Source organism: Orycteropus afer, unplaced genomic scaffold, assembly GCF_000298275.1.
Source record: "Orycteropus afer afer isolate SDZICR_OR568_19922 unplaced genomic scaffold, OryAfe1.0 scaffold00313, whole genome shotgun sequence".
Lineage (NCBI taxonomy): Eukaryota > Metazoa > Chordata > Mammalia > Tubulidentata > Orycteropodidae > Orycteropus > Orycteropus afer.
The window spans coordinates 2,384,834-2,407,728 of NW_006921900.1; the positions used below are offsets into that span (position 1 = coordinate 2,384,834).

The 22,895-nt window shown below is 49.7% G+C and overlaps 1 protein-coding gene across 1 annotated transcript in view; it reads left to right on the forward strand.

The window, feature by feature from the left end:
- Positions 1-22,895, forward strand: part of ADAMTS7 (ADAM metallopeptidase with thrombospondin type 1 motif 7) — a 68,351-nt gene that overhangs the window by 35,191 nt on the left and 10,265 nt on the right. Inside the window, exons 14-21 of the mRNA XM_007951856.1 lie at positions 14,917-15,061; positions 15,736-15,828; positions 16,154-16,299; positions 18,302-18,471; positions 18,807-18,940; positions 20,323-20,443; positions 21,739-21,983; positions 22,227-22,368. Coding sequence (XP_007950047.1) covers positions 14,917-15,061; positions 15,736-15,828; positions 16,154-16,299; positions 18,302-18,471; positions 18,807-18,940; positions 20,323-20,443; positions 21,739-21,983; positions 22,227-22,368 — 1,196 coding nt within the window. The remainder of the gene's footprint in view (positions 1-14,916; positions 15,062-15,735; positions 15,829-16,153; positions 16,300-18,301; positions 18,472-18,806; positions 18,941-20,322; positions 20,444-21,738; positions 21,984-22,226; positions 22,369-22,895) is intronic.

Consider the following 22,895-nt stretch of genomic DNA (forward strand, 5'->3'; position numbering starts at 1 on the left):
ATATTTTTTTAATTATCTTTTATTGTGATTTGGGTGAAAGTTTATGGAGCCAATTCATTTTCCAGACAATTCATACACATTTTGTTTCATGACAGTGATTGCAATGCTCATAATGTGACAGCTCTCTTCCCGCTTCCTCCCTGTGGTTACCTTTTGCCTGTGTCCTTCTTTCCTATGCATTCCTGCCCTTTGAGCTATCTCCATGTGCAAATACTGCCCTTCTGATTGCCCATAGTTGATTATTCTAAGGAATGTACCTACCTGGTGTAAATGTTCATCTTATATGGCTGTCTATTATTTGTCTGGAAGTCATGGGATTAAGTTCAATTCCAGGCCCAAAGGATGAGGAGGGGCCATAGTCTCAGGGGTTTCACCAGTCTCTGTCAGACCAGTAAGCCTGGTCTTTTTTCTATGATTTTGAGTTTTGCTCCACATTGTTCTCCCACTCTATCTAGGATCTCCTGCACGGAATCCCTTTCTGAGTGATTGACAGTGGTAGCTGGGCACCATCTAGTTCTTCTGAACCCAGGTCATGTAGGCTGAGGTTCTCATGGTCCATAGTCCCTTGGACTAATTGTTTCCATGCATCTTTGGTTTTGTCTTGGTGTTTTTATTTGCTACTTAATGTCCTAGGTAAAAAAAAAAAGTTAAAAATTTAAATTATTAGCATAAATTTTACCATTCATCTTTATTTTATGCACTGTGAGTTCTAAATGCAAATGTAAGAACATCTGACTCATATACAGAATCACTGAAATGATGTAAATCATTATTTCTTAATTTGTACTGACTAGAGAACTCTGGTGGTATAGTGGTTAAGGCATTTGGCTGCTAAGCAAAAGGTCAGTGGTTTGAATCCACTAGCTGCTCCACTGGACAAAGATGAGGCATCTGCTTCCATAAAGATTTAAAATCTTGGAAACCCTGTGGGTGTCGTTATGAGTCAGAAATGACTCCATGGACAGTGGCAGTGCTGCACAAAACTAACTCAACTGGTTTGATTTTACTCCTTGATAAGCATACATTGTCTCCTCGGAAGGAAGTTTGGGGAATCTACTTCCATAGAGATACTGCCTTGGAAACCCAAGGAGGAGTCAGATCCAACTCGATTGCAGTGAGTGTGGTTTTGGTTTATGCATACATTCTACCATACCTTCCCTTTCCTTCTATCTCATTATTTTTCTGTGTGTTTGGCTAATACAGGGAAGTAACATGAATAAGAAACGATGATACAGTTCCCTGCTTGTTTGATGTTTCTTAGAATGTCATTTCCTTTTTTGTGCATTTGAAGCAAAATCTTGTTCAAATGCAAAGTGGCTTCAGAGGCTGTCAGCATCCCCTTTTACTCAGTTGTAGACATAACACTCTTACTTTGTATTTGCTTTGAGTCTGTCTGAGCCGCCTACACATTCTGAGTCCACTAGGATTCTGTGCTCCAGGGCAAAGCAAATGCTAGATGTGATTGATGCAGCAAAGAATGGCAGACCAACTGCCCATCTCCTCTGCTCATGTGCCTGCTGCTTTGTCCCATCAGGCCTCACAAAACTCATGTTCAAAAGATAATTTTAAGAATTTCAAGATGGCAACAACAGATCATTAGATTTACCTTCCTCACCCCTCCCCACTCTTTACCTTCTTTATCTCTATGCAGTCACTTTCAACTTTAATTCTTTCAGCTTTTTCTTTACATTATATACCTTTATATTTCCAAATAGCACCCCCAGACTGTTGTATCTTGATTTTTTAGTTTAAGTCTTATTTGTTGATTTGTACAGTGAGTTCAGCCCTCTCACATTACTTTCTGCACACACGTTTGTCTTCCCTGCTATATCCCAGTAAAAGTGTTTATGTATTTTGAATAGGTCTGTATTCAGTGTTTTCGTTATTATGACTGTGTAAACCTTCTTTAAAAAAACCAAACCAAATTCACTGCCGTCGAGTCGATAGGACTCATAGCAACCCCTCCTTGGGTTTCCAAGATGGTATCTCTACGGAAGTAGATTGCCCAGCCTTCTTTCTGAGGAGTAGCTGGTGGGTTTGAACGGCCAGCCTCCTGGTTAGCAGTCAAATGCCTTAGGCACTACGCCACCAGAGCTCCTAAACCTTCTTTGTTGTTAGTTAAATCAAGTGTTGTAACAAGAGGACGTTTTCTTTTTTTTTTTTTAATTGTGATTTGGGGAAAGTTTACAGAGCAAATTCATTTTCCATACAGTAGTTCACACACACTTTGTCTCATGACATTGACTACAGTTTACCCCAATGTAACAGTTTACCTCCTACTTCCTCCTAATAGTTACCTCTTCTCTGTGTCCATCCCTCCATGCACTCCTGCCCCCTGAACTGTCTCCCTGTGCATAAACAGCCCCTCTTTCTCCCATGATTGTTCTCTCCAAGCATTGTATCTACCTCAGGTACATGTTCAGCTCATATGCCTGTCTTTTGTTTGGCTGGAAGCCACAGATGTGGGTTCAATTCCAGACCTAAAGGGCAGCTGGGGGCCATAGTCTCAGTGGTTCCACCAGGCTCTATCAGACCAGCAAACCTGGTCCCCTTTTCTTTTTTTTCCAAATGATTTTGAGTTTTGTTCCACATTGTTCTCCCTCTCTATCCAGGAAGACATTTTCTTTTTAAGGATAATGTTTTTCTTTGCCTTTGGCTAAGTCTCCTACATCCTTCAAGAGTTCTTATAAAGTGTCTCATAATCCAGTTTTCCAGAAGGTATTTCCTACCAGATAATCTAACAGTTCTCTTTTTTTCCCTTGAACCTTCTCCCTCAACTTCCCTCTGTCCTCCTGTTCCAGTCTAAACTGGATGCTTTCTAGACTTGCCCTAAAATTGTTATGCAAGGACTTCCTGTTTCTGAATCCCATGCTACCTCATTTTTTTTTTTTTTTTTGCAGGGGGTTATACTCCTTTGCTTTGGTGAAGTAGCTTTCTGAGAAACAATGCATGGAAGTAAATAGTTTGTGTCTTCTTACACAGACTTTCAATGACACACTTGTCCTCAGCTGTACTAAAAACACCTTTTTTCTTCCCTCATACCTAATACAGGCATGCCTTGGAGATAGATATTGTGAGTTTTGTTCCAAACTACCGCAATAATGGAAATACTGCAATAAAGCGAGCCACACCAGAGTTTTGGTTTCCTAGTGCATATGGAAGTTATGTTTACACTGTACTGTAGTCAATTAAGTATGCAATAGCATTATGAAAAAGTTTGAAATGTGAGAATTACCAAAACATGACAGAGACACAAAGTAAGCACATGCTGTTGGCAAAATGGCACCGATAGACTTGGTCGACGTAGGGTTGCCACAAAGCTTCTATTTGTAAAAAAGGCAGTCTCTGCAAAGTACGATAAAGCAAAGCACACTAAAGTGAAGTCTGCCTGTAGTTTAATTTGATACTGACTTCTAGGTTAGAAGGAGCTCTCCCTGAGAATTTTGAAGGCATTTTTCCACTGTCTTCTAACTTCCAGTGTTGCTATTGAAATCTCATACCATTCTGGTTCCCCAGCCTTTGAGTGTGTGACCTTTTAAAAAATCTGGAAGCTTTTGGAAATCTCTCTCTCTTTGAAATTTTACAGTTATGTGCCTTGGTCTATTTTTATTTATTATCCTGGGCACTTAGTGGACTCTTTTAATCTAGAAATTCATGTCCTTCAGGTTTGAGAAATATCTTTGTATTTATTTGGTAATTTTCCCTTTCTAATTTAATTCTTCAGTAATTTTCTCTTTCTGGAATCCTTAGTATTCAGCTATCTTTTCTTTTTCTTTTTTTTTTTTTTTAACTTTTTTTTTTTTTAATTTTATTTTGATTTGGGTGAAGATTTACAGAGTAAATTCACTTTTCATACAGCAGTTCACATATACTTCATCTCATGTCATTGACCAAAATTTACAATGCAACACCTCCCCTCCCACTTCCTCCCCATAGTTACCTCTTCCCAGTGTCCATCCCTCCATACTCTTCTGCTCCCTGAGCTGTCTCCCTGTGCATAAGCAGCCCTTCCTTCTCCCATGATTGTTCTCTCCAGGGTGTGTGTCTACTTGAGGTAAATGTTTAACTCACATGCCTGTACTTTTTTTGGCTGGAAACCACAGTTGTGGGTTCAATTCCAGACCTGAAGGGCAGCTAGGGGCCATAGTCTCAGTGGTTCCACCAGGCTCTATCAGACCAGCAAACCTGGTCCCCTTTTCTTTTTTTTCCAAATGATTTTGAGTTTTGTTCCACATTGTTCTCCCTCTCTATACAGGATCTCGTACATCCCTTCCAAGTGGATGACAGTGGTAGCCGGGCGCCATCTAGTTCTTCTGGTTTCACAGTTGTATAGGTTGCAGATCGGATGGTGTACCAGTCGCTAGGACTGATTGTTTCCATTAATTTTGGTTTTCTTCTTTCTTCTTGACGAGGAAAGACCCATTGTTGCATCTAGATGGCAGCTTGCTAGCTTTTAAGATCCCAGTCGCTACTCGCCAAAGTAGTAGGTGGAACAATGTTTTGTATAGTATGTTATGTTAATTGAGCTTGATGTCCCCTGCGACTATGGTCCCAAGCCCTCAGGATCAACTACTCGGTCGCTCTGGGTAGCTGGCTATGATCAAGCAATGACCATAACCTTGCTTCTTGTCAGCTCTACTGTACACCTGGGAATTCTGATCATTCACATAAACTTATAGGACCATTGTCTGCCAACCCTATATATGATCTTGGATACACTCCCCATTTAGACATACCTAATTGTTTAGCCTGTCCACCTATCTATCCGTCCATATACCCATGTTTGCTTTCACTGACAATTCAGTACAGTATATGCAAAAGGGTTCATATTTGTTGTCTGTACTGCCCATGTACCTCTCTATGTCTTTCTCATCCTCAGTGCTGCCATATTGGTCACTCACATTTGGTACATTGCCCTTCTCTTCACCCAAATCAATATTTATCTCTATCTATCTAACAGCGTTCCCCCCTTCCCCTCCCACCCCTGGTAACCAACAAAGAAAATGTCCTCCAATATATAAACCTTTCCTTAACTTTTACAATAACGGACTAATAAAATATTTGTCCTTTTGTGACTGACTTATTTCACTCAGCATAATGTCCTCCAAGTTCATCCACATTATGCAGCGTTTTGCAGATTCTACATTATTCTTTAGCGTTGCATAGTATTCCATTGTGTGTATGTACCATAGTTTGGTTATCCATTCCTCAGCTGATGGACATCTAGGTTGTTTCCATGTTTTGGCTGTTGTAAATAGTGCTGGGATGAACATCGGCGTGCATATATCTGTTCTTGTTATGGCTCTCACTTCTTTAGGGTATATACCTAGTAATGGGATGGCTGGGTCAAATGGTATTTGTATTTCCAACTTTTGAAGGAATCGCCATACTGCTTTCCACAATGGTTGTACCATTTTACAGTCCCACCAGCAGTGTATGAGAGTCCCAATCTCTCCACAACCTTGCCAGCATTTGTTATTTTCTGTCTTGTTGAACTTTGGTACTAGTGCTGGAGCAAGATGGTATCTCATTGTTGTTTTGATTTGCATCTCTCTAATAGCTAATGATCGTGAGCATTTCTTCATATGTTTTCTTTTAATTTTCTTATTTTTCAATTTTTTTAAAACTTTTTTCAACTCTGTTTTCTGGGATAAATCTTATCTTTACCTTACAATCCTTCAATTAAATTAAAAATATTTTTCTGTTGTACTTTTAAATTCTTAAACTTTCTTATTCTTTAAGCACTTTTTATTACGGTTTTTTATTTTTCAGATGCCATATTGTCTCTTCCCTTTCTGAGGTTTTATTTTTTCTTCTGCTTCCAGCAATATCTTTTTCTTCCTTTGAAGTTTTTTTTTTTTTTTTTAAATAATTTTCTTTCATGTTAAAGGTTTTCTTAAAATGTCTTGTCTGCATTTCACACATGGGAAGTAGGCACTGAGACACCAGTTGGAAAGCCTGTGGACTTAGGGAGGTCTTTTCTGAGCCACTGCTGAGGGATTAGGGCTGGATGAGGATGTTTCTTTGGGAGATGTTTAAGTATCAGTGTCTATGGTCTTTGTTCTGGTGATTCTGCTTCCTTGCAGAGGAATCTTCTAGCATTTTCCTGGACAGGTATACAGCCGGCTGCAGCATTGTGGCATCCAAATGGGGAACAGGTTTGGTGGGTGTCTCACCATGCATTTTGTAGACTTTCATTTATCCCTCCTTTTCTCTGCAGGCCCCTCCACCTCAAAGCCTCCACTATGCCTGGTGTCCCTAGGTCAGATCTTCCTGGTCCACCCTGTTCAGGGAGTGACTCCCAGCTCTGTGCCAGGCAGAGAGCTGGTGTCACTTGGCCATGCAGAGCTGGGGAAGGGATTTAGGGTCTGATCAGTTCTTGCATAGATTTTTAGTGACACTCTTGCCTTCAACTCCACCCACACTGCCCTCTGGCACCTAATTGCTAAGCTTTTCCAGAGTTCTACTTCTGGTCAGTTTCTTCCTCAGGCACTCAGTTTTCAGCCTTCTCTGTTCTACCATCTGCTTTCCAACTTCTAGAATTTTGTTGACATTTTTCATTGGCCATAATCACTTCTCCCTTATTCTTTGTCCTTATAGATTTATGTTTATTCCTTTACTGTCATCATAGTGGGGTTTTGGGAGGAAACAGAGATAAATCTGTCTGCTCCATGTGCCATGTTTTTCTAGAAATGTACTCACTGTGGGTTTTAAGCAGGTATGTGATCAGGTCCTAGGAGCTCTGGTGGCATAGTACCTAAGGCATTTGACTGCTAACCAGAAGGCTGCCGGTTCAGACCCACCAGCCAGTCCTCAGAAGGAAGATTGGGCAATCTACTTCCATAGAGATACCACCTCAGAAACCCAAGGAGGGGTCACTATGAGTCAGAAAACGACTTGATGGCAGTGAGTTTCGTTTTTGGTTTGGTGACCAGGTCCACTGCAGATGTAAGAGCAAGGACTCTGGCCTTTAGAAGAGGGATTTCTGGGGTGGGGAGTGGAGTTGGAAGCAAAGAACAGTTTAGTTTGATGGTTAAGAACCTGGACTCTGGCCCAGGCTTCTACCTATGTTGGCTGGACAAGTTATACCACCCCTTAAGCCTCAAGAAATGGAGACAATGGGACTGCCTCATAGGTTTGCTATGAGGATTAAATGAGAAAACATGTGAAGTATTTATAAGACAATGCCTACCACATGGTAAGCATCCAATACATGGTAACTATTATTATTACTACTTCCCCTACTAGCAAGTGATACATGATATGGACCCAAACCAGGGAAGTGGCTGTGGAATGGAGAGGAGGATTGAAAATAGTCCCAAGGGTGTGTCTCTTCCCCTAGAAAGGGGCAGAGAGTGACTGGAAAAGCAGGATAGTAGCCCCCCCTGCAGCACCCCCAGGGCTTATTCCCTGTGCCAGCTTCCCAGTGGCCCCCACCTAGGGTGCCACCCACCACCCTAGCTCCAGGACAGACAGACAGATGAAGCTTTGTCCTCATTTAGCTGTTGGAATGCGTGATGGACTTGGCTCAGGGCCTGGGGTGAGAGTGGGAGTGGAGGGCCAGCCAGGCTTCCCAGAGCCTTGGCATCAAGAAGGATGGAGGACATTTCCCAAGTCAGAGAGCTTTGTGCCCCACTATTGAAGGGTGCTTGGGAGGGAGAAGAATGTCACCTTTCCAAAGTCACTCCAGCACTCTCACCTCTGAGCACTCTTCTGTCCTGGGAGTCAGGCAAAGGGACATCACAAAGTCCTGGACAAAAGGTGGAAGGAGAGAGGTGCTCAGATAGAGAGAGGGGGTGCTCACATAGGGTGCATGGTTCCAGCTGGTCTTCTAGCCCCCTTGCTGAAAGTGGGGTGGGAACCAGAAAACAGACCCCACTCACAGACCATCCTTCTGGCCTCATTGGACCTGCCACTCCTCAGAATCTTATAAACAGATGTTTATCCAGCCACATATAGCCAGATATGAATGAATCTGAGCTTGGTCTCAAACTTAGGCCCTTGCTTTATCAACAAACGTTAATCAGGGCCCAATGTGCAGCAGGCCTCATGTTTAGGGGTACAATGGTGAATGAAATCGACAAGGAGACTGCCCTCAAAGCCCTCCCTGAAGGGAGACAGACACACGACAATCAGAGTGATTGGCACTGTGACAGACAGCACTGTGGGGTTTGTAGGAATTTGGAGAGAGTTACCAACCTCAGCTTGGGGTCAGAGGGTACTCCATGAACATCATTTCTGAGAAGAAGCCTTGGAGCTGTCTTCTAAATGCCAATTTGTAGTGTCCTGAGGAAGAAGGGTGTTCTAGGTAGAGAGCTCAGCATGGTCAAAACTAGAGGAATTCTCAAGACATGGTTGCATGGCTGGAGGGAAGTTTCTGGAGCCTAAGGACATCGCCAGTCCAGGATGTTTGGCCTGAAGAACTCTTAAGAGTCTTTTTGTGCTGAGAATTGCTTTAAGGGACTGTGGGAAAAGGTGTGGTGTGGTTCTTGGGGAAGTGCTCTGGTCACTACTGCCTTCATTGCCGGGGTCTCTGCAGGGAGAGGCAGACAGGTCGTGTGCCAGGTTCCTACTAACTTCACTTCACACTGAGCCCCCCACCATTGAAGTCTCCATGATGAAAACCTGAGGTGAAGGAAGGGTTGTACATGTGGCCCTCCCACAGGTGGCGGCAGCTCTTAACAGTCACTTGTGTGAGTGTGGGTTGAGAGAGGGACTCCCCACTAGAGCCACCCACTGTCTCCTCTGACCCATATGGGGCCATCCAGCCCAGCTATAATTAGAGTGAGGAGGGGCCCTCCAAGGGGAAGGGCTGACGGGCATGGAGATCCGGGTGTCTGTCCTGGCAGGGAGCCGGCCTGAGGAAGGAAGGGCCAGCTGCTGGCCAGCTGACCGTGTGATTTTCCCAAGTAGATGCTACTATATATACCTCTGCAGCTTGGGATCACACAGGCTACCTCAGCCTCTTGTTGATAAGGATATGAAGGCCCAGAGAGGGTGAGGGGTGGCCCCAAGACACACAGCATCCACAGCTGGAGGAGCAGAGGAGAACTCAAATTTTTGACTCCCCAGTGAGTACCTGGGCCTGAATGTAGCTCTGATTCTGGTGGCAGGTCCTGTGAGGGCTGCCTCATCTTCCACGACTTTCCATTCATACACAGGATGGGCTGCATAGGTTGTTGTCACCCGTTGCCCAGCTGTGAACCCATAGAAACTATGGCACTGGGTCCCAGCCAAAAAGTGAAATGACTGGGATTTGACCCAGAGCTGTTGGTGTGGGGCTGTGGCAGGAATGGGGACTTAACTGTTCTCATCCCCTCAGGCCCCTGAATCAAAAGAGCCTGCTTTGAGTGGTCCTCAGGCAAGGTCTGAGTCAGAGGCGTGGTGAGCACCCATTCCAGGGGTAGCGTGTCAGAGAGAGAGAGGACGCTCCAGTGCCAGGTTGCAGGCCCTGTAGCCCCTGTAGCCCCAAGCTGAGGTGGGCGTGTGTTTCAGTTTCTCCCCACTAGGACTCACTGCCATGTTTTTGAACTGATATTTAGGGTGAAGTGTTTCAGGCCAGGCCCATGGTCGGGTGCAGGGAGCCCTCCGCTGAGGGCAGGCCAGAGAGCGGATGAAGCACGGATGCTGCAGCCTGGGCCTGCTTCAAGTCCTCACCACCACTTCCTTCCTGTGTGACCTGGGGCAGAGCCATGCTGCTCTGGGCCCTGTGTCTAAGGACAGGGTAATAATAAAGACTTCTATCCAGAGTAGTGTGAGGAGCACATGCTTAGCACCCACGGCCAGCCTGGCCTGGCTCCAGAGAGGTGGGGACAACAACTGCTCATTTGCCGATTCCCATGTGAAGGGAATCCGTTTCCTCAGCCTGGGAGGTTTGGGTAATTCCAGGAGGAGGCCCAGTGTCCTCAGCAAGAGTCTAGTCACCAAAGCTTTGTTCCCTGAACTCTAGGTAGAGTCTGGGGCCTGCTGCCTGCCCAGGCCTGTGCAGTTCTCGGCCCCCAGCCGAGGCCTCCGTTTCCTGTTTCTCTTTGCCTTTCGGAGCTCACCTTAGTGATCTCTGCCACCACAGTGTGGTGCAGCTTCTCCTCAGTGAGCCCATTCCCTGCCATCCCAGCCCCTTCAGGACCCCACTTCACACCCCTGGATGCCTCCCCAGCACCCTGGACACTGCATTTCTCCTCTGCCCTGGCTCTGCCTCAGTCCTACACCAACAGCAGCCTGTGTGTCCCAGTGTCACATTCCCTGCATGCCTGGGAACCGCATTCCTTTCCCTTGCCCTGTCTTCTGGCCTCCCACCCCCGTTCTTCTTGAATAGGCCACCTTCCTGCTGCCCAGACCCTCCTCTCCATGCATCCTCTGGCTTCAGCCTGCCTCTCCACTGGAAGTCCTACCACTGGCCAGGGAACTAGGACAGCAATAGACCACCCACCCCACACCAGGTCCCAGGTCCCAGCTCCCAGACCACCACTTCTGAAATCTGGCCACCAGGATTCCAGGATGGAAAACCCCCTCCTGACCTCTCCCCACATCTGTCTTCAGTGGCACTAGACCTTTTCTGGATTCCTTCTTTTCCCAGTCTTTCCATCTCCTATAGTGTCAACTCCTTCCCCACCTGCCCATACCCACCCTAGGATCCATCACTATTGCCCCTCTTTCCTGTGCCCTCAGCTTCTGCCCAGGCAGACTGAGCCCCTCAATCCAGCCATGTGGTTTCTCTTTGCCTGCACTGAGTGTCCCTGGGCAGAGTCACACAGTTGGTGCCAGTGGGCCCAGCAACCAACATTTGTCCACCTCCTTCCCCACTGAAATGGCTCCAAACCAAAACATCCAGGTCTGCTGTTCACTGTACACATGGGGAGACTGAGACCCAGAGACCTTCCAGAGTGGTGCAAACAATTAATGCACTTGGTTGCTAACTGAAAAGTTGGTGGTTTGAGTTCACCCAGAGACACCTCAGAAGAAAGACCTGGCAGTCTACTTTTGAAAAATTAGCTACTAGAAACTCTGTGGAACACAATTCTACTCTGGCACCCATGAGTTTGCCACGAGTCAGAATCAGCTCAGTAGCTACTGGTGGTTGTGGTGTGAAGCCTAGAGAGGAGCAGAGTCCACCCTGAGATTGCTCACTGAGCCCCAACAGAACCTAGTCTGCCTTTCCCAGACCTGGGTGCCATCCCTCCTTTGCATGCCTAGGTCCTCCAGGGTGGGCAGTGCTGGGATCCCTCGTGACCTTTTACCTAGTGTGGGCAGCAGGGCTGAAGGGAAGAGGAGACCAGGTTAAAGGTGGCCTGCGAGGTTCGAAGGCAGCTTCTGTGGTAGCTGTAGAGGAATCAGCTAGATGTGGCTATGAATCAACTCTGTCATTCATAGTTGTGGGTCCTTGGGCAAGTTGTTCATCCTCTCTGGGCTTCAGCTTCCTCAATGTAAAATAATGATAATAGTCTATACATCGTGTTGAAAGGAGTCAATGAGCTGTGATATGTGTAAAGCACTTAGTAGAAGGCCTACGAGCACAGAGTAAGTGCTTACTAAAAGGTACTTGTCAAGTAATAGATCCCTGGGTGATGCAAACGGTTTGCACTTGATTACTACCTAAAGGTTGGTGGTTTGAACCCACCCAGTGGCACCATGGAAGACAGCTGTGGAAACCTGCTTCCATAAAGATTACAGCTAAAAAAACCCTATGGAGTACAAACAGGGCTACTCTGTTACACAAGGGGTTGCCGTGTGTCAGAATTGACTTGATGACAATAGTTTTTTGTTTGTTTGTTTGTTATTGTTGCATAAGTAATCATGCCCTGCTAAGAACTTTGTGACCTATTAAGGCTTTGATGAGAGGGGACCTGGGACCTGGCACTGAACTCTTACAGCAGAGCAGACAGGGAGAGCACGCGGACTGTGGGGTTGCTCTGGCCCTGACTTAGCTCTGCCCTGAGCAAGCCATCAAGTCTCAGAACCTGTTTCCTTGTTTGTAAAGTGGGGTAACCTTTTGAGGTAGGGATGATTATCAGGAGGAATTAACACTAAGTATGGAAAGCAGCCAGCAGATATTATTATTATTTTAGATATACCCTGGACATGCAGCCCCTGAGGTAAGCCATCCCAGGGCCAGGAGCCCACAGGCAGGAAGCTGAGTCAGGGGTATCCTGCCCTGAGTCAGGAGAACACAGGGCCTTAGTCTTGCTGGGCAGGATCTGAGGGCACAGGAAAAAGGGCCAAAGGCAATGGATCCTGGGGTGGTGGTGGGTGGGTAGGGAAGGAAACACCCTAGGAGGTAGACTGGAAGAAGATTGAAGGGTCAAGAAACAGGACTAATGCCCCTAAAGAGAGGTGTGAGGAGAGGCCAGGAGAAGGGGCTCAGAGCAACTTGAGGCAGGCTGGTGCAGGAGGCTCCCTGGTCAGCAGGGGACACAGACAGGATCAAGAATGCAGGACCTGAGGAGCAGGGGCTGAGCACAGGGCAGGCAGCTGGGCCTCTAGGCCTGATGGCTTAGGTCTAAAGACAGGGGGCCAAGGCTGCTGCTGGACCTGTGCAGGGCAAGAAGGGCTGACTGGACGTGGAGGCAGGGTGGGTTGTTGAAACACCTGTCCCGACGTACCTAAAATTGTCCATATCTCTTTCTTTTACCACATAAACATCTGTTGAGGAGGGTCACACCCTGGGTAGGGCTCTTGCCCCAGCTTCAGCCAGAACAGCTGAGCTTTCCCATTTTATTTTTCACTTTTGGGGGAAAAACTGGTTTGGCTGCTGAAGATAATCTCCTGATGTAGACCTCTCTGGAGGCCTGGGTTTCCTCCCACAAGGCAGGGTAGACCCTTAGGTGTAAGGTTTGTGGCTCTCTCTCTGAGGAGCCTGCTTTGTCCCTACCCAAGCCTCACTTCTCTCAGCCAAGCAAGGGCTCTGAGGCGTGTGTACGCTGGGCACAGGATGGTGAGATTCACTTGACAGGCTACCCCTTCCAGGCCCTCTGCCCTTGCCCATTTGTGATTCTCCTGCTGGAACTCTGAGGTCTTAAAGGCAGGGAGACCAGGGATTGAAGAGGGTCCCTCAGATCCCGTCATCTTATTGGCCACAACCACACCCAGCATCCATGTGGTCCTTGCCTTTTCATCACTTCACTCAGTTCTTCCTGCGACCCTGGGAAGGGCAGTTTCCACCTGCCCACAGCCACACAATCTGAGAGTGAGTCCTCAGATCTAGGGATTCTGGGGCCCTGGCTCCATGGCACCACTTGCTACCTTCCTGACTCCTGCTTGCCCAATCTTGCCTGCTTCGTCAGCCCTGGAGACAGATGTTCAGAGCCCACAGCAGGTGCCCTGGGTGCTGGGTACAGGGTGAGGGGGACTCCGCAAGTAGCCAGCCTGAGAGGGGCAGGACAGGGAAATAAATGGTCAGTGAGCAACAGGGTGTGGCCAGGGCCCTAGTCCCCAGGTGGCAACAGTTCCTTGCCCCCTGACTAAGGGTGCCTTACTCTCCATGGTGAACAGGGAACTGTGTAAACAGTATTGATTGGAAGTGCCCTCCACTCCTGCCCTGCTTGCCCTTCTTGCTGCATTCCCCATGCTGACCCCTAAGCCCAGCCTTCCCAGGATCTCTATAGCCTAAGGCACCTATCTGGTCTGGGGACCTCCAGACTTCCAGCTCTAATTCCAGAACCTTATTCTAGCTGTGATCCCAGGCCTCCAATATAATTGCTACCCACCAGGACCCTCTGTTCACCCTGGCTCCCTGATTGGGCACCAGCTTCCTCCAGACCTCCCAGACTGGAAAACTGAAGGGTTTCTTCTTCCTCCTACCCTGCCTGGCCATGGGCCCAAGTCCCATAGGTCCTGCCTCCCTCCACTGCCTCTGCCCAGGCCCCTGCCTGGGTGGACACCACCCCTTGCCCCAACCTTGGTTCTCTGCATGGCTCAATTCTCTCAGCCACCCCAGCCTCTGCTGTCCCAGAAAGGCCTCTGGACACTCTTCCAATCCTCCCAGGACTACATTGAGCACTAGAGTGGGCTGGTCAGCCGGCCAGTGCACTTAGGCTCTGAAATATTGCTGCATTGGTGCTTGCCTGGGCTCAGCAAAGGCACAGATGGCCCCTGGCCCCAGAGGCCCTTGTGCCCTTGTGCCTCCTTGCTCCCTGCCTGATGGAGCATCTGGGCAGCCTTATGTTCAGCCTTATGTTCAGGCTGGGTGTCAGCAGGGGTTTGTGATGGATACAGACTGTGCTTGGCTCCTGTCTGTGTGGTTCTCCAGGGCCTGCCAGGACATGTTGGCTGGAGGAAGGCAGCAATCAATAAGGGAGTGACAAGGCAGGGAGGGCAGCTCTGGGAGCAGGCAGGGCTGCTCCTGGGCCCTCCCAGGTTGGTGGCCGGGCAGGGCACTGCTTTCAGGCCCTGGTCCTTCTATAGATGACCCCAGGTCTCAGCATGGAGCAAGGCCATCCCAGGGCCTGTGTTTTATCAACTGTGATGTGATGCTCTCCAGATCCCTGTCTGGCACAGCCTGGCTCCGGGGCCTGGGCTTGAGGGGTAGGGAGAAAACTACAGGGATGCAGCACAAGGGTCATTTGAGGACTTGAAGGTGCATGGGGACTTCTGGGGGAAAGGCCTTTGGGTTGGATCTTGAGGAGAGATGCCTTCAGCAGGTAGAGTTGGGAGAGTGAAGCAAGCACTGTAGGTGGAGGAGACGGTGGGTGCAAAGGCCTGGCAGTTGGGATGGGGTGAGTTGGTTATCCTGGCTGGAATGTCAGGTGGGAGATGAGGTGGCAGAGCCTGGGAAGCTGGGGGCTGGAGTCTAGGCTAGAGACGGGATATTGAAATTTTGGGGCAAGTTTAGGACTTTATACCCACTAGCTCATGGGGCCTGACAGGCTGCCCCAGGCCACAGACAGTCCCTTACCCCGTTTTCCTGTTGCATCTCTGCAGCCGTGGGTGGGGCCTGTGCCTGGATGACCCTCCCACCAAGGATGTCATTGACTTCCCCTCGGTGCCACCTGGTGTTCTCTATGATGTGAGCCATCAATGCCGCCTACAGTATGGGGCCTACTCCGCTTTCTGTGATGACATGGATGTGAGTGTGGGACACGTGTGGGGATGGGCGTGGTGGGCAAAGGTGGGGTGGGGGGCAGAAGGACTCAGGGGATGGTCTTTATCAGCCTGGGGACACTAGCCTTGGAGGGACCCTGCCCAATCCTGGGCTTGGCCTCCATATGACACTGTGAGTCACAGAGTGGCTTGTGGGAGAGGCCTCAGATCAGATGGCCACGGACTCAAATCTGAATTCTGGGTCAACCATTTATCAACTGTGGGGCTTTGGATGAGTCTCTTCACCTTCCTGGAGCTGATTTATAAAAGAGGGAAATGAAACCTCCCCAGTGGGGTCCAGGGGAAGATCACCTTCACTGATGGGGATGGGCAGAAACCCCACAGCTTTATGGCTGTCTGTCCAGAGAAGTGGGCTTGAGCTCGAGAGCTTGTAGATTGGTTGGTCAACAAAACTCAAGCCTCCACGGCTCACCCAGGGCTCTCCACAATAGCACCAGTCAGAAAGCAAAGGGGTGGGATTTGAGCAGAAACAAGATAGGAAGGGACCTCTGGGCATCTTCATGTCTGGAGACTTCCTACCCCCAAGTGCCAGTCCCATGGAGGGGTACCCAGGGGTCTCTTTCATGCAATGAGGGTGGGGCAGGGTGGGTGGCTACACTGGGATGAGGGTGAGGGTTGGCTGTGCCCTTCTCTTCATAGAATGTCTGCCATACTCTTTGGTGCTCCGTGGGGATCACTTGTCACTCTAAGCTGGATGCAGCAGTGGATGGCACCAGATGTGGGGAGAGTAAGGTAGGCAATGCCTGCAGCCCTAGCTTGGTGGGGGGTGAGAAGCTAGACTATGCCAGTGCTCTGGGATCAGCCTTAGTTCACAGGTTGGCTTGTGCTCTTAGCAGGGCCAACACTCTTTGGCTCGAGTCCTTGTGATTGTCCAAGAGAGGCAGCATGTGAACCCTGTTTTATTTCCTGCTCAGCTTTACTATGAGGCCTGTGTCCCCACCCCTTTGCTCCTCCCTTTCCAGCCTACCTCATTCTAACTAGGGTAAGGATGACTGATAGGCTTGGGATGGGGCTGCCAGGTGGGCAGCCCCTGCTCTATCTCTTTCTGTCTCTGTAGTGGTGTCTCAATGGGGAGTGTGTTCCTGTGGGCTTCCGACCCGAGGCTGTGGATGGCGGCTGGTCTGGTTGGAGTGCCTGGTCTGTCTGCTCACGGAGTTGTGGTGTGGGTGTGCAGAGCGCCGAGCGTCAGTGTACACAGCCTTTGTAAGTGCGGGCCTATGGCAGGGTGGGATTGAGGGTCCTGAGCGGAGTCAGCCAGTTGAAGGGGAGCTTGGCTCTGTCCTCGGCCCCGCTCTCAGAGGTGTTGCCATCGAGGCTAAGCCCAGAGCACCAGAACCACCCCTAGTCACTCTTGAGGAGTGTCCTGGCATCTGACAGGGTCCCCGCTGCTGATTCCATTGCACAGAGGAGAATGCTGACCCCCAAAGCCTGGAGGGACTCATCAGAGGCCACAAGACAAAGCAATAGCTGGCTGGAGGGCTCAGGAGAGGGCAGTGGTTAAGAGCTTAGACCTTAGACCTTAGAAGATCAGAGTTCAGGTCTTCTCTCCATCCTGGGGCAAGGGTCTTCTCCACACCTTCTCTGAGCCTCAGTTTCCTCAAAACGTAGCACCCATCTAATAAAGTTGTTGTCAGAGGGAAATGCAATTACTGCACATATATTATTTATCCCAGTGATGTCCATCCCAGGAAGCTCTGGTGGCGTAGTGCCTAAGGCATTTGACTGCTAACTAGGGGGCTGGAGGTTCAAACCCACCAGCCACTCCTCAGAAGGAAGATTGGGCAATCTACTTCCATAGAGATACTGCCTCAGAAACCTAAGGAGGGGTCGCTATGAGTCGGATTTGACTTGACGGCAGTGAGTTTGGTTTGGTTTGGAGACCATCCCATCGACTAGTCTGTGGGAAGTACAGAAGTACTCAGCAAATAGTTGTTTAAATGTATAGCGACCAAAATGTATTAATGGTTACCAGGGGCCAAGGGAGGGGGAAAAGAGGAATAAAGGAAGTTTGTTTCTATTTATAATGATGGAAAATTTGGCAATAGATTTTGGTGATGGTTACACAACATAATTAATTAATGCAATTGGTTCACTAATGTACATGTGAAAAACGTTGAATTGGCAAATGTTGTGTTGTATATACTTTTATAATAATTTTTAAAGCTACAAACTTTAATCTCAACAACTTCTGAGGGCCAATATAATTTTGAAAAAAAGAAAGAAAAAATACCACAAGAGACAAGTACACTGACAACTAAAAATAAATTATTCTGTCTACTAAAAAAATAGTATTTACAATAAATTTAAACAAAAAAGTTTTTTTTAAAAAAATAGTTGCTGCTTTGCAGCATTGGAGGTATGACCTGGATCCGAGATGAGATTTTGGGCAGTTGGGAGACTGGCATCGCTGAAGCTGTGTGACTCTGGGTGACTGACTGTACCTCTCTGTACCTCAGTTTCCTCACCTGATGTGCAAATTCAGTGAGATGCAGAGGCCAGCAGTACCACAGACAGGCTGCCGGGTCCTTCCATTGAGCCCCTCTTGACTGGGTTGTCTCTGGATAGGCATTAGATTCAGAGCCAGCCCCTCCTAGGGCCTTTTCTTGGCAGACTTTGGCCTCTACTGTTCCTGACCCCCTGGCCTGCAGGTCTGAGCTGAAGTGGGGATATTGACACTGGCCCAGATGTAGCCGTTGTCCTCAGGGGCAGACCTCTTGGCCAAGGGCTTCCTCTTAACCCAGGCTGAGGTACTGCCACCAGAAGCAACTCTACCAATACATGGGCCCTTCAGGATGCTGGGTTTCATGGAGACTCGGAGAAGCCCTTTCTGCCAGTGCTGGTCACATCTGCAGCTTGTTCCAGCCCCCCAACAGCCTTCTGCAGAGGTGGTTCCAGCCCATTTCATAGATGTGGAAACAGAACCAGAGTGGGCTGAAGACTTGCCTAAGGTCACATGGCCAGCTGAGGGCAGAGGCCAGGCATCCTGCTGTGACCTTCCATTAGGTCCTTACCAGTACTGAGCTGTCTGAGCAGAGTGTGGGCAGACCAAGAGGGGAGAACAGTGTAAGCAAAGGTGGGCAGCAGGAATGTCTGGGTGTTAGGGATGCAGGTGGAGGCTTCTCACTCTGAGGGCCTATTCCTGGATCCAGGTATACAGTAGCCCCTCACTGTATTCACTCAGTCCCCCACTCGGCTCTTCCTACAGGCCCAAATACAAGGGCAAATACTGTGTGGGCGAGCGTAAGCGCTTCCGCCTCTGCAACCTTCAGGCCTGTCCGCCTGGCCACCCCTCCTTCCGCCACGTCCAGTGCAGCCGCTTTGATGCTATGCTTTACAAGGGCCAGCTACATACCTGGGTTCCGGTGGTCAATGATGGTGAGTCCTGCTGCTTTTGGGGAGATTGAGGCCCAGAGTGGTGGGGATCTGCAGGCCCCAGGTCGCCTAGTGATACAAGCGGGAGGCCCTATCCCCACCCCCAGCCCTGGGCTCTTCCCCATTGTGCCCTGGGGTTGTCACTGCCTCCAAGCTCCCCATTCTGCAGCGTTGCAGATAGTAACCAGCCCAGGTGTACCTTCTGGCATGTTTGCATGGTTTGGGAGATGCGGCCTGCTGTTGCCTGCTATTGATGTGCATTGTGGTGGGGTCTTTCTGGCGGCCTCCGTTCCACCTGCCCTGCCTATCCCTGATGGCGCCTTCACTTGGGCCCCCAGTGAATCCCTGTGAGCTGCATTGCCGGCCCTCGAATGAGTACTTTGCTGAGAAACTGCGGGACGCCGTGGTCGACGGCACCCCCTGCTACCAGGGCCAGGCCAGCCGTGACCTCTGCATCAACGGCATCTGCAAGGTGTGCCTAGCTAGGAAGAGGGGTCTCCCAGCACCACCTACCCTTAACCCCTCTGGTGGCACCATATCCTCCTCTGAGCCTCTCCTGGTCCCCCAGGCTGTGTCATTGGGCTTCCTAGCTCCTGCCAGTGAAGCCCTTTGGTGGTCTCCTGTCATGTTTAGGAAGAACCTTCAGCACTCCCCCTGGCCCTCACAGTCTGGCTTCACACTCCTAGCTCCTGCCTCACCCTACCTTCCCACACTTTCCCACACTGCCACGCCTTCTCCCCATAGGCCTGCACAGCCAGGAAACCTGAGCCCAGGTTGTTTCCCAATGGCTGGATGACCCCAGAGCAATGGTTTCCTCCTTGATAGATGAGGTCACTGTACCCACCTCACACAGTGAAATGAGGTGGTACAGCTGACGTGTAGGGTTCAGAGCCTGGTGCAGAGGAAACGTTTGGCATTTGGTAGCAATTCTAATTATTTATGGTAATGGTGGTGGCCATGCCTCCCTTTTTGCCCCTGTTTCCAAGAACTGAAAGGCTCCCTGGTGGTGCAGTGGTTAAGTGCTCATCTGCTAACCAAAAGGCCAGTAGTTTGAACCTACCAACTGCTCTGTGGAAGAAAGATGAGGCAGTCTGCTTCCATAAAGGGGAGCTCTGGTAGCATAGTGGCTAAGACACTTGCCTGCTAACCAGACGGCTGGCGGTTCAAACCCACCAGCCACTCCTTGGAAGGAAGGTTGGGCAATCCTACTTCCATAGTGATACTGCCTCGGAAACCCAAGGAGGGGTCGCTATGAGTCGGGGCTGCCTCGACGGCACATAACAACAACAACAACAGCTTCCATAAAGAGTACAGCCTTGGAAACCCTAGGGGGCAGTTCTACTCTGTCCTGTAGGATCACTGTGAGTTGGAATTGACTTGACAGCACTGGGTTTGGGTTTTGGTTTCCAAGCAGTGAAGCCACTGGGGACTTAGAGAACTGGGCTCAGAGGAGGATAAAGAGAGAAGGTAGTAACCCCAGGTGTCTTTAACTTTGAATCCTGCTTCTGGGAAATCCATGAACAACACACTGATGAGAAGCTCATGGCATCCCAACTCCCCTGCCTGCCTTTTATAAAACTTTTCCCATCTCTTATTCCATGTCATCTCCCCAACATACCTATAAGGTACAGACTGATCTCCTCATTTCCCATGTAAGGAAACTGAGGCTTGGAGAAGGGTTCACCTGGGGTCAAATGGCACAACTGTGGTGGGTCAGGACCCAGAGCCAAGGGCTCCCAACCCCTATTCCAGATCTTTGTCCTCAAGACCCTGGTAGGCCTCTGGGGCTGGGGATGGGAGAGGGTTGGTGGCTGGTGGCCCAGCACAAGGGCCTCTCCTCCCTGTGTATTACAGAATGTCGGCTGTGACTTTGAGATCGACTCGGGTGCCACAGAGGACCGCTGCGGTGTGTGCCACGGCAATGGTTCCACCTGCCACACTGTGAGCGGGACCTTTGAGGAGGCTGAGGGCCTTGGTACGGTGGGATAGCTGGTGGGTGGGTGTGCTCTGCTCCCTGGTGGCCCCTTCCCATCTGTGCCAAGCCCCTCCCCTTAGCCCCATGATCCCCTTAGCCCCGTGATCCCCTCCCAGTCTAGAGATGGGAAGCAGCAATTCTTGGCTGGTCCAGGCCCCTTGCAGGAATGAGGGTTACCTCCACCCAGGTTGTCCTCATGGGAGCCCTCCTGCCCCAAGGACCCATGCTGGGCCAGCCAGGCTTGTGGGTGGTTCTTGACACTTTTAGTGGGGTACTATCTTTACAAAACTTCAGAAACCACCCCCTTCTCCCCCAGCCCTACTCCCTGGCCTTGGGGTCTGTTTTCTGCACATTGCTTAATGTCAACTCTATGGTAGGTGATGGGGACATGGAGGTGAAGAACTCATAGTCTGACAGTGTGACAGAACAGTGATCCCCTTAGTGACAAATGCAGTAGAGAGAGGCCTCGGGGGCTAGGAGAGCACTGAGGAAGGTCCTGACCTGGGGAGGTCAGGGAACACTTCCTGGAGGAGGCAGAAGTTTAGCTGAATAATGATGGACTCAGATAGGGAGGAGATAGGGAGGAGTGTTCCAGAGGGAAAAAACAGCTGTGCCAATGCCTGTAGGCAAGAAAAGTGTGCTCTGTCTGGGGGCCTTTAGGGAAGGTAGGGTGACCGTGGGGGCCTTGAAGCCAGCCAAGAAGCTTAGATTTTGTCCCAGAGATGCTGTACACATGCAGTTAAAACATAGACCCTGAAGCGTGGTTCATATCCCAGCAGCACCCTTGAGCAGGTTACTCAATCTCTGTGTGCCTCATAAAATAGGGATAAGAATATTACCTACCTCATAGGGTTTGTACACTTGAGTTAACATATGTAAATTGCTTAGATTAGTGCCAGGCACGTGGTGGATGCTCCCGAAGTGAAAGAATCAGAAAAGGCCATGTGGGGGTGGGAAGGATGTCCTAGGAGTGTTCCATTCGGTTTGGTTTTTCAGAAAGGTCATGCTGGCCCCTGGGTCTGACAAGGAGCCTTGTGACAAGGAGACTAGGGAAGGGCCAGCTAAGGCCTCCAGGGAAAGATTGATAGAGCATCGATCATCAGGATTTGAGTTTTTCTGAGGTTTTGGTGACAGGAGAGATTATAAGCATGTGCCTTTTGGGATGGATGCTGAAGCTAATGGCAGAATCTTAGGCATGAAGGGGCAGGAGAAAGTGGGAAGAGAGGAGTAGGAAGACAGTGGGGGATAGCCACCCCTCACACCCATGAGACCCTTGCACAACTCCCTCACAACAGGATATGTGGATGTGGGTCTGATCCCAGCTGGTGCACGTGAGATCCGCATTGAGGAGGTGGCTGAGGCCGCCAACTTCCTGGCCCTGCGGAGTGAGGACCCGAATAAGTACTTTCTCAACGGCGGCTGGACCATCCAGTGGAACGGGGACTACCAGGTGGCGGGCACCACCTTCACATATGCACGCACAGGCAACTGGGAGAACCTCACGTCCCCAGGCCCCACTGCCGAGCCTGTCTGGATCCAGGTGCCTGCCTCTCGGGCCCAGCTCCCCATGGCAGGGTGTAAGCCCTGGCTCAATCACAGAGCCTGGCTCTGAGTCTGGCTCTAATATTCAGGCCTCTGCCTCAGTTTTCCTGTCTCTAAAATATCCTCATGGTGTTCAGAGGTGGCTGGAGTCAGATCCTTTAGGGTGGTCACTCTGGGTGGCAGATCCCAGGCAGATGGAGAGGAGACCTTGTGCTCATGGGGCCCCACCTGCCTTCCCCAGCTACTCTTCCAGGAGAGCAACCCTGGGGTGCGCTATGAATACACCATCCATAGGGAAGTGGATGGCCAAGGCGAGATCCAGCCGCCCGAGTTCTCCTGGCACTATGGGCCCTGGACCAAGTGCACAGTCACCTGTGGCACAGGTGAGAAGGGGGGCAGACACAGAGTGGCCCGGCCTCATTCCCTAGCTCCCTTCTTATTTGCTGGGCCACCATGAGCTTGGAACTTTCCTTCTCTGAGCCTCCATTTCCCCATCTGTAGAATGGGAATAGCAATAGCCTCTGTCTCATAGAGCAATTGGGAGTTTAAATGAGATGAGGCAGGTAAAGCACATGGTAGGTACTGAGTATGCCTCAGCTGTTAACCTTCTCCCTTCAGAAAGTCACTAGCTCTCCCTTCTATATTCCTTGCTGTGCTGTGTCAGGTCTTGGGTTCGTGTCTCTGTTCCATTATGAAGATCTGGCTCCCTTCCATACCCTTACCTGAAGGCACTTGTCAGGGTGAGCTCATTTCCCTCCTTTAGCTCCTGCCTGGAGGACAGGCTGCTCAGGGGTCCTCTCTGGGGCCCCCCAGCCTCTGCTGAGGAGCCCAGAGCCTATTGCTCCCTGGGTTCCTGTTCTCAGGAAGAGAAGGCCAAGGCAGCAGGAGCTGGGAGGAGGGAGGCAGGATG